The 13,457-nt window shown below is 41.7% G+C and overlaps 1 protein-coding gene across 2 annotated transcripts in view; it reads left to right on the top strand.

Annotated features, from left to right (window-relative positions):
- TNFSF13B (TNF superfamily member 13b) overlaps positions 1 to 13,233 on the top strand; it is a 30,564-nt gene extending 17,331 nt beyond the window's left edge. For both annotated transcript variants that reach the window (XM_055426695.2, XM_055426696.2), the window contains exons 4-6: positions 8,166 to 8,278; positions 8,365 to 8,515; positions 11,616 to 13,233. In XM_055426695.2, the coding sequence (XP_055282670.1) occupies positions 8,166 to 8,278; positions 8,365 to 8,515; positions 11,616 to 11,728 (377 nt within the window). In that variant the 3' untranslated portion in view covers positions 11,729 to 13,233. The remainder of the gene's footprint in view (positions 1 to 8,165; positions 8,279 to 8,364; positions 8,516 to 11,615) is intronic.
- The last annotated feature ends 224 nt before the right edge of the window (positions 13,234 to 13,457 follow it).

The following is a 13,457-nucleotide window of genomic DNA, read 5'->3' as shown; positions in this document are numbered from 1 at the left end:
AATACTAAAAATTTTAAATAATTAGCATGTGATAAAGCAAAATTAATACTAAATCAAAGTCAACTTTTTATTTAGAAATGATTTTGGCTTTTGTCATGCCTCAAGATCGTCTTCAGAAATATTCATTCCCCTGTCATATTAGGTCATAGAATATTTTAATAGGATGAAGATAAAACTGAACATATAAACATTTATATTAATTATTTATCAATAAGTATATAATATGTACAAATAAATAACATTTTTGTGATAAACCTTCGGTGTGAAATTATTACTTTATATTTTACTTGTACTGGTTAAAAACATACAATTTCCAGTTACGGTGTGGGCACTGGGGTTTAGCAGTGAATAATGCATATGTGAGTCCTCATTTTCACAGAATTCACCTTCTATAAGGGGAAGACAGAAAACAAGCAAATGAACAAGTAAAATCTATCTTGCATCTGTATTTTTCACTGTGACTTTATCTTAAATGTAACATCAATACTAAAATACTTGACATGCTGTTATTGCTTATTGTTTGACATTTTCCGAAGTCCAATGTTTGCAACTTTTATTAGGTAACAAATTGTCTCCTAAGAATTCAAACAGAGCCAGAAGAAGATTCAAAAGACCAATGAAAAATTATAACTTGGAAAATTCTAGTTTTCCACATTTGGCCAAAACCAACAATGCTGTTCGTCACCCTAAAGGATGCGGCTGCCCCTCCCCTGTGAGCCTGCACTTCACAGAGCTGTGGTCTTCCTGGTACGGTGGCCGCTCCACGCTGACCCTCCCTGGAGGGTCCCGGGGCTTATCTGGACCCTTTGCCATGTGATGCATTGTGCCTCCAGTAAATCTCGAGCGTGTAAATAAATGTTCGTGTGTGTGGCCGTTTCTGCAGTACTGCTTGACTGCATCCTAGAAATCTTGCTATGTTGTGTTTTCTCTTTGTCATTTGTCTCAAGATACTGCTTCGCTGGGGCTTCCCAGGTGGTGCTAGTGGTGAAGAACCTGCCTGCCATTGCAGGAGACGCAAGAAACGCGGGTTGGATCCCTGGGTGGGGAAGATCCCCTGAAGGAGGGCATGGCAACCCACTCCAGTATTCTAGCATGGAGAATCCCATAGACAGAGGAGCCTGGTGGGTTACAGTCCATAGGGTTGCAAAGAGTTGGACATGACTGAAGCAAAGCCACGTAACACACACGTTACCTGGTTGCTCAAAGAATTATTTACCTTAAAAATGCAATACTTATTTTGGTTTATATTCAACATCAAGTATTATGGTAGTTAGAAACACATTTCCTCAAATGTGTCCACACCATAATCCCTGAAACCTGTAAGTTTAATACTTTATCTGGCAAAAGGGACTTTGAAAATATGATTAAAATAAGGAATTTGGGCGTATTATCCTGGATGACTTGGGTGTTTCCAGGTGGCACTAGTAGTAAAGAATCCACCTGTCAATGCAGGAGACCCAGGTTCAATCCCTGGGTCAGGAAGACGCCGGAGAAAGGAATGGCTACCCACTCCAATATTCTTGCCTGGGAAATCTCACCGACGGAGAAGCCTGGCGGGCTACAGTCCCTGGGGTCACAAAGAGTCGGACACGACTGAGCACAGCACACAGACATCCCCATCTAATCTCCCAGACCTCCACCAACCCCATGCTCTAGACTCGGGTGGCCCCAGTATAATCACAGAGGCCCGTCTCGAGGGGGTTAGGGGTTCGGGGTCAGAGGATGGGAGGTGGCAGTGAGAGCAGAATTCAGAGTGATAAGACGGCTGCCTGTGAGGACGGGGGGTGCCACAAGCCCAGGAAAGCAGGCCAACTGTAGAAGCTGGGGGAGCCAAGGGCTGGAAGTTCCAGCATTCAGAAGGAACACAGACCTGCCAGCAGTTTGACTTCTGCCCAGTGAGTCTTCTGATGTTTGAAATGGGAGATGATAAATGTGTGCTGTTTTAAGCCACTGTGTGTGGTAATTTGTTACAGCTGTAATAAGAAATTAATGACACTCCTCTGAATCAACTTTCCCTGACACATAATGGGCCTTTGAAGACTGCAATCGCGCCAAGTGGTTGCTCTGCTTGAATTTTTCTTGTTTTAGTTATGTCTCTCTGGGTTCTAATTATGTATACGCTGGTAATTATTTTTTGGCTGTGCCGGGTCTTAACGGCGGCATGTGGGGCCTTCTGTCTTCATTGCAGCCTTCGGGCTCTTAGCTGTGGCATGCGGGATCCAGTTCCCTGACTGGGGATTAAACCTGGGCCCCCTGCATCGGGACCATGATCTTAGCCACTGGACCACCAGAGAAGTTCCTGTGCTGTTAATTCTTTACCTGTGTTTTTTTTTATTCCCTGTAGTTCTACAACTTTTCTCAAATTCTTAATGCTTTCTTTATTTCCCTCTCATTTTGCTTTGTGCAGAGTCTATTTTTCCCTTCCAAAGCTTTTATATTCATCTAAGTGGACTTTTTTGCCTCCTAATTTCCCGAATCCTCTTAGCTGACAGCTGACACTGACTTAGTGGATACAGCTGACACTGTATTTTTTAATTATTATTACTTTACATTATTGTATCGGTTTTGCCATACACTGACATGAGTCTGCCCCGAGTGTACATGTGTTCTCCATCTTGAACCCCCCTCCCACCTCCCTCCCCATCCCATCCCTCTGGGTCATCCCAGTGCACCAGCCACGAGCATCCTATATCATGCATCAAACCTGGACTGGTGATTCGTTTCACATATGATAATATACATGTTTCAATGCCATTCTCCCAAATCATCCCACCCTCGCCCTCTCCCACAGAGTCCAAAAGATTGTTCTATACATCTGTGTCTCTTTTGCTGTCTCGTATACAGGGTTATCGTTATCATCTTTCTAAATTCCATATATATGCGTTAGTATATCGTATTGGTGTTTTTCTTTCTGGCTTACTTCACTCTGTATAATAGGCTCCAGTTTCATCCACCTCATTAGAACTGATTCAAATGTATTCTTCTTAATTGCTGAGTAATACTCCATTGTGTATATGTACCACAGCTTTCTTATCCATTCATCTGCAGATGGACATCTAGGTTGCTTCCAGGTCCTGGCTATTATAAACAGTGCTGCGATGAACATTGGAGTACATGTGTCTTGTTCAATTCTGGTTTCCTCGGTGTGTATGCCCAGCAGTGGGATTGCAGGGTCGTAGATTCCTGCATGTATGTGAGAGACTCATCACCTTCTGTGAGTTGAGTTTTTGCTGACTCTTTGTGACCCTTGCTGCCTTCCGGCCCTTGACCATTTCCTTGGCTTCTTCTCTTGACTTTTATGCTCAGCTTCGGTGTGACCTCGGTTGCTTCCAGCCTCCCTTGGAGTTATTTTGGAGGATATAGACATCACTCTATATCAGACAACAGACATCAGTCTGTTCCTTGCACAGGGCTTACGGGAGGTGAAAAAGGAGAGAGGTGATTCCCACGGTCAGGTTGATAGCGGAAGTCTCTTTCGGTTTTTCAGCATAATGATTTCATAGAGGCCGTGATGAGGTTTAATCTCACAGTAGAATTTGACAGTTGATAAGTCCCTCGTTTTACTGAAAAGATTTTATGGCTGATTGTTGGTTTTGGCTGCGCTGCGTCTTCACCGCTGCGTGCGGGCTTTCTCTAGTTGTGGCGAGAGGGGTCTACTCTCTCGTTGCAGTGTGCGGCCTTTTCATGGCGGCTGCTTCTCTCGTTTCTGAGCACAGGGTCCAGAGTGCGGGCTCAATAGTCTTGGCACACAGGCCTAGTTGCCCCGCAGCCTGTGGGATCTTCCTGGACCAGGGCTCGAATCCGTGTCCCCTGCACTGACCGGTGGATTCTTAACCCCTGGACCATCAGGGAAATCCTCCCTTCTTTTCAAAACATGTGCTTTTCTTGGTTTGTTTCTCCAACCATGTTCCTTGCTTTTTTACCCACTGCTTTTTTAAACTTAAAAAAACATTCCTTCAGTGTGGATGTTTTTCAGACCTCTGACACAGTCCCCTTATCTTCATTCTTGATTCTCTGCAGTCTTAAGTCCTCCTGTGTTGTCACTTAACGACCATGTGTGATGGCCTCCGCGGGGCTCTTTAGTCCCGTAGACTTTCCTGAGATCCAAGCCTGCTTCTGCCTCTGTCTGCCGAACGCCTCTTGCTGAGCACCGTGGTGAGACCTCAGCGTGGACTCTAGACCGTCCCCTGTGTCTGGTCTTCTTCCTGGATTCCCTGTTCCAGGAGGGTGTGCTGTGTCTTTAGTCGTTCAAGCCAGGATTCTGGGTGTCGTTCTTGACTGCTTCCTTGAAGTCGCTGCATTACTCTCAGAACTTTGTTGATGATTCGTCATCGATGTGATGTGAACTCACCTGTTTCTCCTCATTCCCACTTCACCCTCCTAGTGCAAACCGCCGCCATCTCTCACCGCGGCTGCTTTCCTGGCCGCCAGTTTTGCCCTTTCCTCACCTGGGAGCTCCACAGCGGCGCTTCTGAAACACAGACGCAGCCATTCTTCTCCACTGCACCCAGCCCTGCGGGGCCTCCCGTCGCCTGTCTGGGGGCTCAGCCTGCGTGGCTCTGCCTGTCTGGTTTGTTTCTGCGTATTTTCCTAGGCCTGCCTCAGCTACAAAGCCATATGTCTGTGGATTTCACTGCCAGGCATGTGTGTCCAAGTAAAAAGTAAATCCCGGTTCCTTGACTTGGCTCACTTCATCTGTCTTCAAAGATATTATCAGTATCTTCTCCTTTAAAACCATTTCCAGGAATTTTAAGATAATAAAATAGAAAATCAAGAGAAGTAGCCAATTGTGATAGCTGTGATTGACAGCTGCTCTCTGGAGCATTTATGGTCAATTATTTAAGGGAGTAACACTGGAAGTATAAATAATTGGGAGGACGTTTCCTATTCATCAAATAGAATAAAAAACAAATATTAGCAAAGTAGATCTGATTTTCCTATAAAAATGTATTGTTCTAAAATTTATCTACAAGTCTTTCACATATATCAGAACAGGAAAGATCTACTCTCTTAAAAGCAGGCATTTTCAGAAATACATGTGAATTATTTTTATATTTTTGAATACTGTCATTTTAATTTCACATGTTAATGTACACAGTAATTTGTTAAGTTTTCAAAGACATTTAAATACATCAAATATTTAAAGCTGAGTGGAGCTGGGAAGTTCACACTTTATACACCAAAATATGTTAGTATTTTAGCTGTTGAAAACAAAATTAAGCATTCGTGCTCCTAGTATTTGCCTTCACTGAAATGAAACCCCACCGCACAAGAACTGTGCGTTGAGTTTATTCAGTGTCTTACTGGGGACTCTAGCCCAGGAAGCAGCCTCTCGTACAGCTCTGAGAAGCTATTTCAAAGTAAGGGAGAAGCCTGGACTTATGTAATTTGGTTTTTTTCTGGAATAACAAAAGATTACTGCTAATCACAAAGAAACAAAGAACAGACATCTCAATTCAAAGATTTTAGTGCTTCTCTATGTACGAGGAGGAGGTGCAAGAATCTGGGGTCGTTGAAATCTTTCCTTTCCACACTCTTAGGTAGCTATTGTAAGAAGTGATTCATACTAGCTTAGAGAAGCTTTCTATAGGCATTTAGTGCATGTTTTCTTGTTAGCGTTTACCTATCCACGGTCTAAATAGCATGCAAAAAAACTAAGTAATTTTTAATATGTAGAAACATGTATGTTTAAGTTTATAATTACTTTACTTTTTAATTGATTTTTTCAGTGTATTTTCTTAAATTTAAAATTCACTTAGCAGCACAAATTGATGGAGTGCGTACTGGGTGCCTGGCTCCATTCTTGGCCACTGGGTTTCTGGCTGTCACTACGGGATAGTCGTTGCCTTGGCCTCAGTGTCAGCAGCATGGATCTATATGCGCTCAGCTGTGTCTGACTCTTTATAGCCCCATGGACTGTAACCTACCAGGCTCCCCTGTCCATGGAATTTTACAATCAAGAATACTGGAGTGGGGTGCCATTCCCTACACCAAGGGATCTTCCCAACCCAGTGATCAAACCCACATCTCTCGTGTCTCCTGCATTGGCAGGTGGATTCTTTACCACTCGTGCCACCTGGATGGAATGTAATCCCTGTGTGTGTGTGTGCGTGCGCGCGTGCTCTCATGTATGTGGGCAGGGTTGGGGGACAGATGTACACAGTACATAAAAACAAGAATATTTCCAGCAAGATAAGATGAAGTGCCAAAAATAAAAGAGAAAATAAGAATATAAGCCTAATAAGGACTTGTTTTTCTTTCTCTTCTGACAATATAACAGATTTGTAAGAACTGGCTAACTTTTAAGTATGGTGTAGAGAAATAGTGGATCGATGTAAAATATTGTAAAAAGATTTTGTAGTCAGTAAATATGTCTAATCAGAATATAAGTGTGCAGACTTAGAAATATGTGTTTCACATCAAGAGTTCATATTACCTCTCTGATGGAGAATGTTTCATTTCCCAGAGATTCAGTAACCAGGTAGTAAGATGCTTTTAAAGCATGGAATGCTAGTGACTAATTGCATAGTACAATGATTAGTATTTATTTAAATATATATTTGCTGCATTTGTTTTGGGTCAGGTATCATTTAAGGTCCTGAGGAAACAGCAGGGAACCAAACATGAACAGTCCCCAAGCTCAGAAAAGTTGGAATCTAAGATGTGTATGGTTTTGAAGGGGAACAAGAAGCCCTCTGTGCTCAGAGTGTCAAATAAAATGTGAAAATAGCTGCCTTCAGTCATCAGCTTGTATTTATAATTTTTAATAAGAACAACCCTGATATTAATTCTTCCTCGTGTTTTCAGAACTCTACCTTAAAGAATGCTGTGGGCACGTGATCTCTAAACAGAATTTAAAGCTACGGCATTATAATCTTTTCCCCGAAATAATGTCGTATGAAAACAGGCGATGATGAGGTTACCTCTATTGTGTGTAACTGGGGAGATTATTGGCGGACTGTCGTTACCCAAGGCTCCAGAGGGTTTTCACCAAGGGAAGTGGTTTCTAGGAGACCATCTTTGGGAACAGAAAGTTGGGGGGATCAGGCTGCCCCCTGTGTGGGAACTGAGGCGAGGAGGGGTGAGCTGTAGGGGCCCCTCCCTGCTGCCTCCTCTCTCCTTTCTGCCACCCCCCCACAAGGAAGGGTAGAGGAAAATTTTTCTCCTCCCCAACAGATTCAAAGAGAAATTGAAAATCTCTATCGGTGTGTTATTCAGAGACCTTTCTTTGGCCTCAAACTCTCCCATCCAGACTAGACATATTATGAAAGTTGCTGAAATACAGAAGGAATCAAAACCCCAGACATGACATATGAAGCGCTTGCTTTCAAGTTCCTGTATCTGATAGCTGGCCTGGGTGAGTATGTAAATGATGCTGAGAAGCTGCTGGAGGATGGTCATTTTTAAAGAGTTGAAATTCTCCTCTAAGTTTCAGACTTAGGTTAGTAACTAAGCATGTTATCAAAAGGTATGTGTGTCGGGTCCAGCTGCTCAAAAGCCAAAAACGAGGCCAGCTGGTGGAAAGCAGGTTTGCCTTATTTCGATGCTGGCAGCTTGTGGGGGAGAGTGGTGGACATCTGTCCAAAGGCCAACTCCCCCTCCCATTCCCCCGCCGACAAACAGGGGGTGAGAGCTCTTACAGACAGAGTCGGGCTGGGGGAGCTCCATGCAGAAACAGCACAGTCGTCCCCAGAGTGGCCATCATGGTCTGGCCGGCGCCATCTCGGTTGTTTCAGGTACAGTTAGTCTTCAGTCCCTGCAGCACTTGTTCCATTTCTTTGTGGTCAATTCTCGGAACTGGGGCAGCTCGTGTCCTGGTACGATCTGGCCATCATTAACTCCTCCACCTGGTGTTTGAGTATCTATAAGACAGCTCACAGGGTGTGGCTCAGAATATGATCTACACCCCTTGAGAAAGAGCTGAAGGTCCTTGGTGATGCCTAATGACTATATTGTTTAGTCTCCTTAGACTGTTCTTTGTTGCAGCATTTCTCAGTGCTCTGATTAAACTTATTCTTTGACGAAAGTTTTCCACAGGAAAAAGGCAGGCAGGGGACATGGTCGGGGGGCAAGGGTCATGGAGTCCTGCTTTGTTTCAAGTGGAGGGGAAAAACTGCGTTCCTCGGGGCGGGGGTTTCCCTTAAAAACCGTTCTCTTCATTGTAGGAGCGTACACCTTTGTTCCTTGGCTTCTCAGCTTTAAAAGAGGAAGAGCCCTAGAAGAAAAAGAGAATAAAATTTTGGTCAAAGAGACAGGCTACTTCTTCATCTATGGTCAGGTAGGTTCGACCCTGAATCTACCGCCACTGTCTGATGCCCCCGTTTCGTGCTGACTTCTGACAAAGTTCTTTGGTTTGTTCCTCAGGTTTTATACACCGATAACACCTTTGCCATGGGACACCTAATACAGAGGAAAAAAGTCCATGTCTTTGGGGACGAACTGAGTCTGGTGACTTTGTTTCGATGTATTCAAAACATGCCTGAAACACTACCCAATAATTCCTGTTACTCAGCTGGTAAATAGTATTTCTATATACATAGACAGAAAGACATTCCTCGGTATACTGTGTGGTTTTTATGATCTCGAATGATAAGTTAGTCTGTTTTGATAGAGACAGATGCAATCATTACTTTAGATTTTAATTATTAGCTAACTAGTAAGTTTATCATTTTTATATACGTTTAGAAAGGGCAGTAGCTTCTCAGTGATCCCCTCTAGGATGGTCGTGGAGCTGTGATAAGAGTGCTTGCATCATAAGAGAATGGTGTCCTGTGCCAGGCACATCCATCCATGCTCCCTGCTTTAATCCTCCCTAAGAAATGGGGGTGGGGACTGAGACTCAGAGAGGCCGCGCACACTCTCTGGGGCTGCACAGCTGATCAGCTCCAGAACTTGGTTTAAATCAGCCAGTCTGACCCGAGTGGCAGTCACGGAATCTCACCCGCTTCTTCGCCTCCCTCCTGTGGAAGAAATGCCCTTTGGCCAGTTTTGAATGTCAGGTCCAGAGGCACCGTTTCTCTTCTGGGGTCAGTGGCCACCAGATGGATACGGCTGGGATGCGAAAGGCTAGGAGTGAGCCTGCCTTTCAACTCCGAGCCAGAGACTGGAGAGGAAAGGGGCCGTGCAGGCTGTCTTCCTTTCAGGTCTGTTTGGGCCGTGACTGCCTCCAGTTATTGCTGTTGTTCAGCCGCTAAGTCGTGTGTGACTCTTTGGAGCCCATGGGCTGCAGCATGCCGGGCTCCCCTCTCCTTCACTAATCTCCCAGAGTTTGCTCAGACTCACGTCCATTGAGTCAGTGATGCCATCCAACCATCTCAGCCAAATGAATTGCCATCAAAGCCTTCATTTTATTTGGGGGTAATTTCAAACTAATCAAGACCAGTACTTGAAAAAAAAGTTGCCTTAAACACATTTATTTCTCTCTGGTGGTTTTGACAACTCCACTCATGACCCCAAGGAATGTCTTCCTTTCCAGACAGCATGAATGACAGTGTAGAACAGTGTGGGGGTTGGCTGTGTGATCTGAAGCTGAATATTCCAAAGGCACTTACTGACAATCGCACAAGGAATCAAGAGAGAAAGGATAATAATGGAGATGCTTGTCATCCTCGACCCACAGCCATAAATAGCTCTGACGGGGTATTGAGGAAGTTTGCTTAGATTTGAATTCCCTAATTTTCATAGAGAACTGTTTTCCTGCAGTCTGTGGTAACCAGTATTTCTTGTTGCAAAACATCTATAAATTGTGAGCTAACTTCTGCCTGTTGTTTACTTACATTAATTAGCACTTAGAGCTTTACAACACACTCCTTTATAAACTTTTCTGATCATCAGCTCCTCAAGGTTACTTCCTAGCCTTATTTTTTAAGAATAAATAACTTGACCTTAAAGATATTTCAGTGTTAACATCATTTACAAAAAGTGTTCTCTAGGAAATTTCAGATTTGCAGTTTTTATCTGTTCTAGAGCAAATTTGTTTAAAATCATTAAAAGCTACACATTGGTGTATAAAGTGTTTCCATAATAATCTGAAAAAAATTAAAGTGGTCCATTTGAAGAGCCCAGTATCACACCAAGGAACCTCTCTTGTACATGAAACGGATTCTTATTCATTATGTCATTAACAAATTAGCGATTGCTACCATATGGAAGAACTGAAATAGCCAGTAACTCGGTGTTGAAATTTTAAGCAGGACCTACTTTGAAAAGACTTTGATAGTTACTGTTACCAAATGATTTGTGAACTATAGCCTTTGTCAAATTATTAGATGATCTTGAATATCTGTGATAATGACTAATCATTCAACAAATCACTTCAGTCTTTTTTTGTTTTTACTGCTTAATGTAATCATCAAATGCTTGGGAATCCTGAAAGCGTGCACGTCACCCTTAATAATATCTAAGTCCTTCTGTTACTGTTTGTTACTGTCTGTCTTGGTCTGTTATCAAAAAACAAGATCCTAGAAGACACTCTTTGGTCATTCTGATCACTGCCCCAACGTGTCTGCGAAGGTGTCTGGTCTACCTGAAATGTTCAGTGAATAAACAGTCACTGGCTATAGTTGGAAGAAACCCAGATGTTTGGGGCTTGACAGTGGAATTGAGGTTAAGGTAGATGTGTTTCTGTAAATATATTTTCATGGCTTGCTCATGAAACAATGCAACTGCTTTTAAAATTATTAGTTGAAAGTATTGACAATTTAGTTGTATAAATATGTTGTTTGTTCCTTCTCTTTGCAGAGAAGAAAACCTCTCATATTTTTCTTTTAAAATGGGGTCAAGAATGACCTGATATACGGAGTGTAGTTCCTGAGTTGCATTTTGTATTCCTGAATCCCAGGCTATCTTATTGTAAATTAGGCACATGCAGATTAATCAGTTCTGAGAAGCTAATTAGCTTCTTACTTTTGATTATAAAGACAGGTTATGGTTGTTTAAGGAAACACAAAATATAAAGGACTATAAAAAGCACTCTGAATGACTCCTAACTCCATAGTCTGGACTCTACAGAAAGACTCTGTTAGCAGATGTGTTTTGTTAATAAGTAGTATTTTGCTTTTTACTTTCTAATAATTCACACATTATATGCCCATTTGAAAGTACATTTAGGGCTATGCAGTGTGTGTGTGTGCATATTTTTTATTTATATTTAGCATTATTTTTTAAAATTTCTTGTGTCAAGTGAAGCAAAGCCACTTTTAACTTTATAATATTCCATCTAGGGATGTGCTGTGATTTACTGAACTTTTTTTCTTATAGTTAGACGTTTGGTTATTTGGGTTCCCTGTTTTATCAACAGTAGGTGATATTAGGCCGGCATAAAGTTCCCTTGGGTTTCTCCATAACATCTTGCAAAAAACCCAAGTGAACATGTTGGCCAACCCCACACATTCATTTGTCTGTTATAACTCCTTCTGCTCATTTATTTTACTATTGTTTTTTAATTGTTAGGCAAATAGAATAATAACTGGCCTAGAAACCCACGGTGTAATGTGAAAAATGAAGGCCTGTGTGAACTTTTTTTTCCCAAAACCGAGTTGTTGTCTTTAATGTTCTGCCCTCCGCTCGTCTTTACCTGCACGACGCTTCAAGTTGTCTCCATCGTTCCTTTCCAGGCATCGCGAAGCTGGAGGAGGGAGATGAACTCCAACTGGCAATACCCCGGGAGGATGCTAAGATATCCCGAGACGGAGACGGCACGTTCTTCGGAGCCCTGAAGCTTCTGTGACCTGCTCACACCTTGCCTATGGCGCTTTTTGCCTCGAAAGAGAAAGCACTTAACTGGAAATACCAAAAGGGAAAAACAAAGTAGTCACCATAGCCTTTTCTGGGAGCTGTTTGTTTTGGTTTGCTGCAACTCGACCAAAACAGGAAACTTAACAGACAACCACAGCCAAAGGGTGTCACGTGAATTACGAGAACCAGAGCCCATGTACGGAAAAATGGAATTAGAAAGACTTACACTGTAATGCCACGTTGGACAACGTCGTGCTTTTCGCCTTGGAAGTCAAGGAGGCGGAAACCGTTCCTTCCAGGATGATGTGCCACTGTTTACTGTGCAGCAGAGCCTGTGACTGTGGGACATGAAGACATTTGGGGGGAAATCTCAGGATTTATCCTCTATTTTCATGTTAAATACCCTTTCTCTCTCTTCTATTAATACTGAGGAGACGGGAAAAAAAAAAGAGAAATCTTGTATTCTATACATGAAAGAGTAACTAAAAGTTTAAGTTTAAATGTCGTGTTAGATAATCAGACTCAGACTAGGATACTGGTACTATTTAAGTCTGCTAGGTTTATTTCAAGTTAGCAGTTTTCGCTCTAATGTTATGTATCACCCGCGGGAACACTCCGTGATGTATTTCACAGAAGGGAAATCATTCTCTCGTGTGTGTCTACACTTCAGAGAGTTTTTTACAGCTAATTTCAGTTACTCGGAAACTTTTAATATAATTTTAACTCATGCATATAAATGTTCATTGAAAAAAGTAACCATCCTTGTTTTTACATAGAAATAAAATCTGCCATAGAAGTTAATAAATACATTTGTAATAATGTAATATCTCCCTTTATTTCCTATTCTTCTGTTTTAAACTGCTGCTATTGTAGTTCCCATATCCCAGCCTTTAAAAAATATTCATGTTAATAGCTTTTCAGAAGCTGAGGGTTAGTTGAAGTTCTGGGCGTCCTGAGTAGGGTACAGGTCATGTGCTTGTTCTAAAGATTGTTGTTGCTATTGTTCAGTCACTAAGTTGGGTCTGACTCTTTGCGACCCCATTATCACAGGCCAAAAGGCGTTGTCCTGATTTTCATTTTATAAAGTATCATTTTTGAGAATATCATAATATGTATCTTCTATAGCATCATTTGTTTCACTGTTTAAAATGTCATCAGTTTACAGTGTACTTCATTGTTTGAACAGATGGAAAAACAGACCCTTATCTATGCTAGTTTTCCCCAGTTTACATTAAAATATTTTTAAAGGTATTTTTTCAAAACAAACTTGTTTGTATTTTGTGTCTAAAATTAAACTTTGTTCAGCATTCTGATTCCTATATAGTTTCAGCTTTTGGGTTAAAATAAAATATGTTCTGCAATTTATTTGTTTTATAATATTATAGTGAAAAAAGAAGTGATAGGCAGGGCAGAAGTTTCCATACTGGAAGGAAGTTAGAGATATTCTTAGTGTTGCTGCTAGTTGGATTGCCAAATAAAAACGTCAGTGCCTTTGCCTCATTTTTGAATTGTTTGTCTTACCCCATTCATCTTTTGGTTTCTCTCTGTAACACTGTCATAAAAATTCGGTGCACAAAGTGAATGATATTCAATATCCTGTGATAAACTATAATGGAAAGAGTATGAAGAAAAATGTATATATGTGTACAGTTGAGTCACTCTGCTGCATAGAAATTAACACAATACTGTAAATCAATCATACTTCAATTAAAAAAGACTAA

Source organism: Moschus berezovskii, chromosome 13 (assembly GCF_049115385.1).
Source record: "Moschus berezovskii isolate FMDL1 chromosome 13, NW_MosBer_1.0, whole genome shotgun sequence".
In the NCBI taxonomy this organism is placed as follows: domain Eukaryota; kingdom Metazoa; phylum Chordata; class Mammalia; order Artiodactyla; family Moschidae; genus Moschus; species Moschus berezovskii.
Note: the sequence above shows the minus strand (reverse complement) of the source record. Positions and strands in the feature narration are given on the sequence as shown.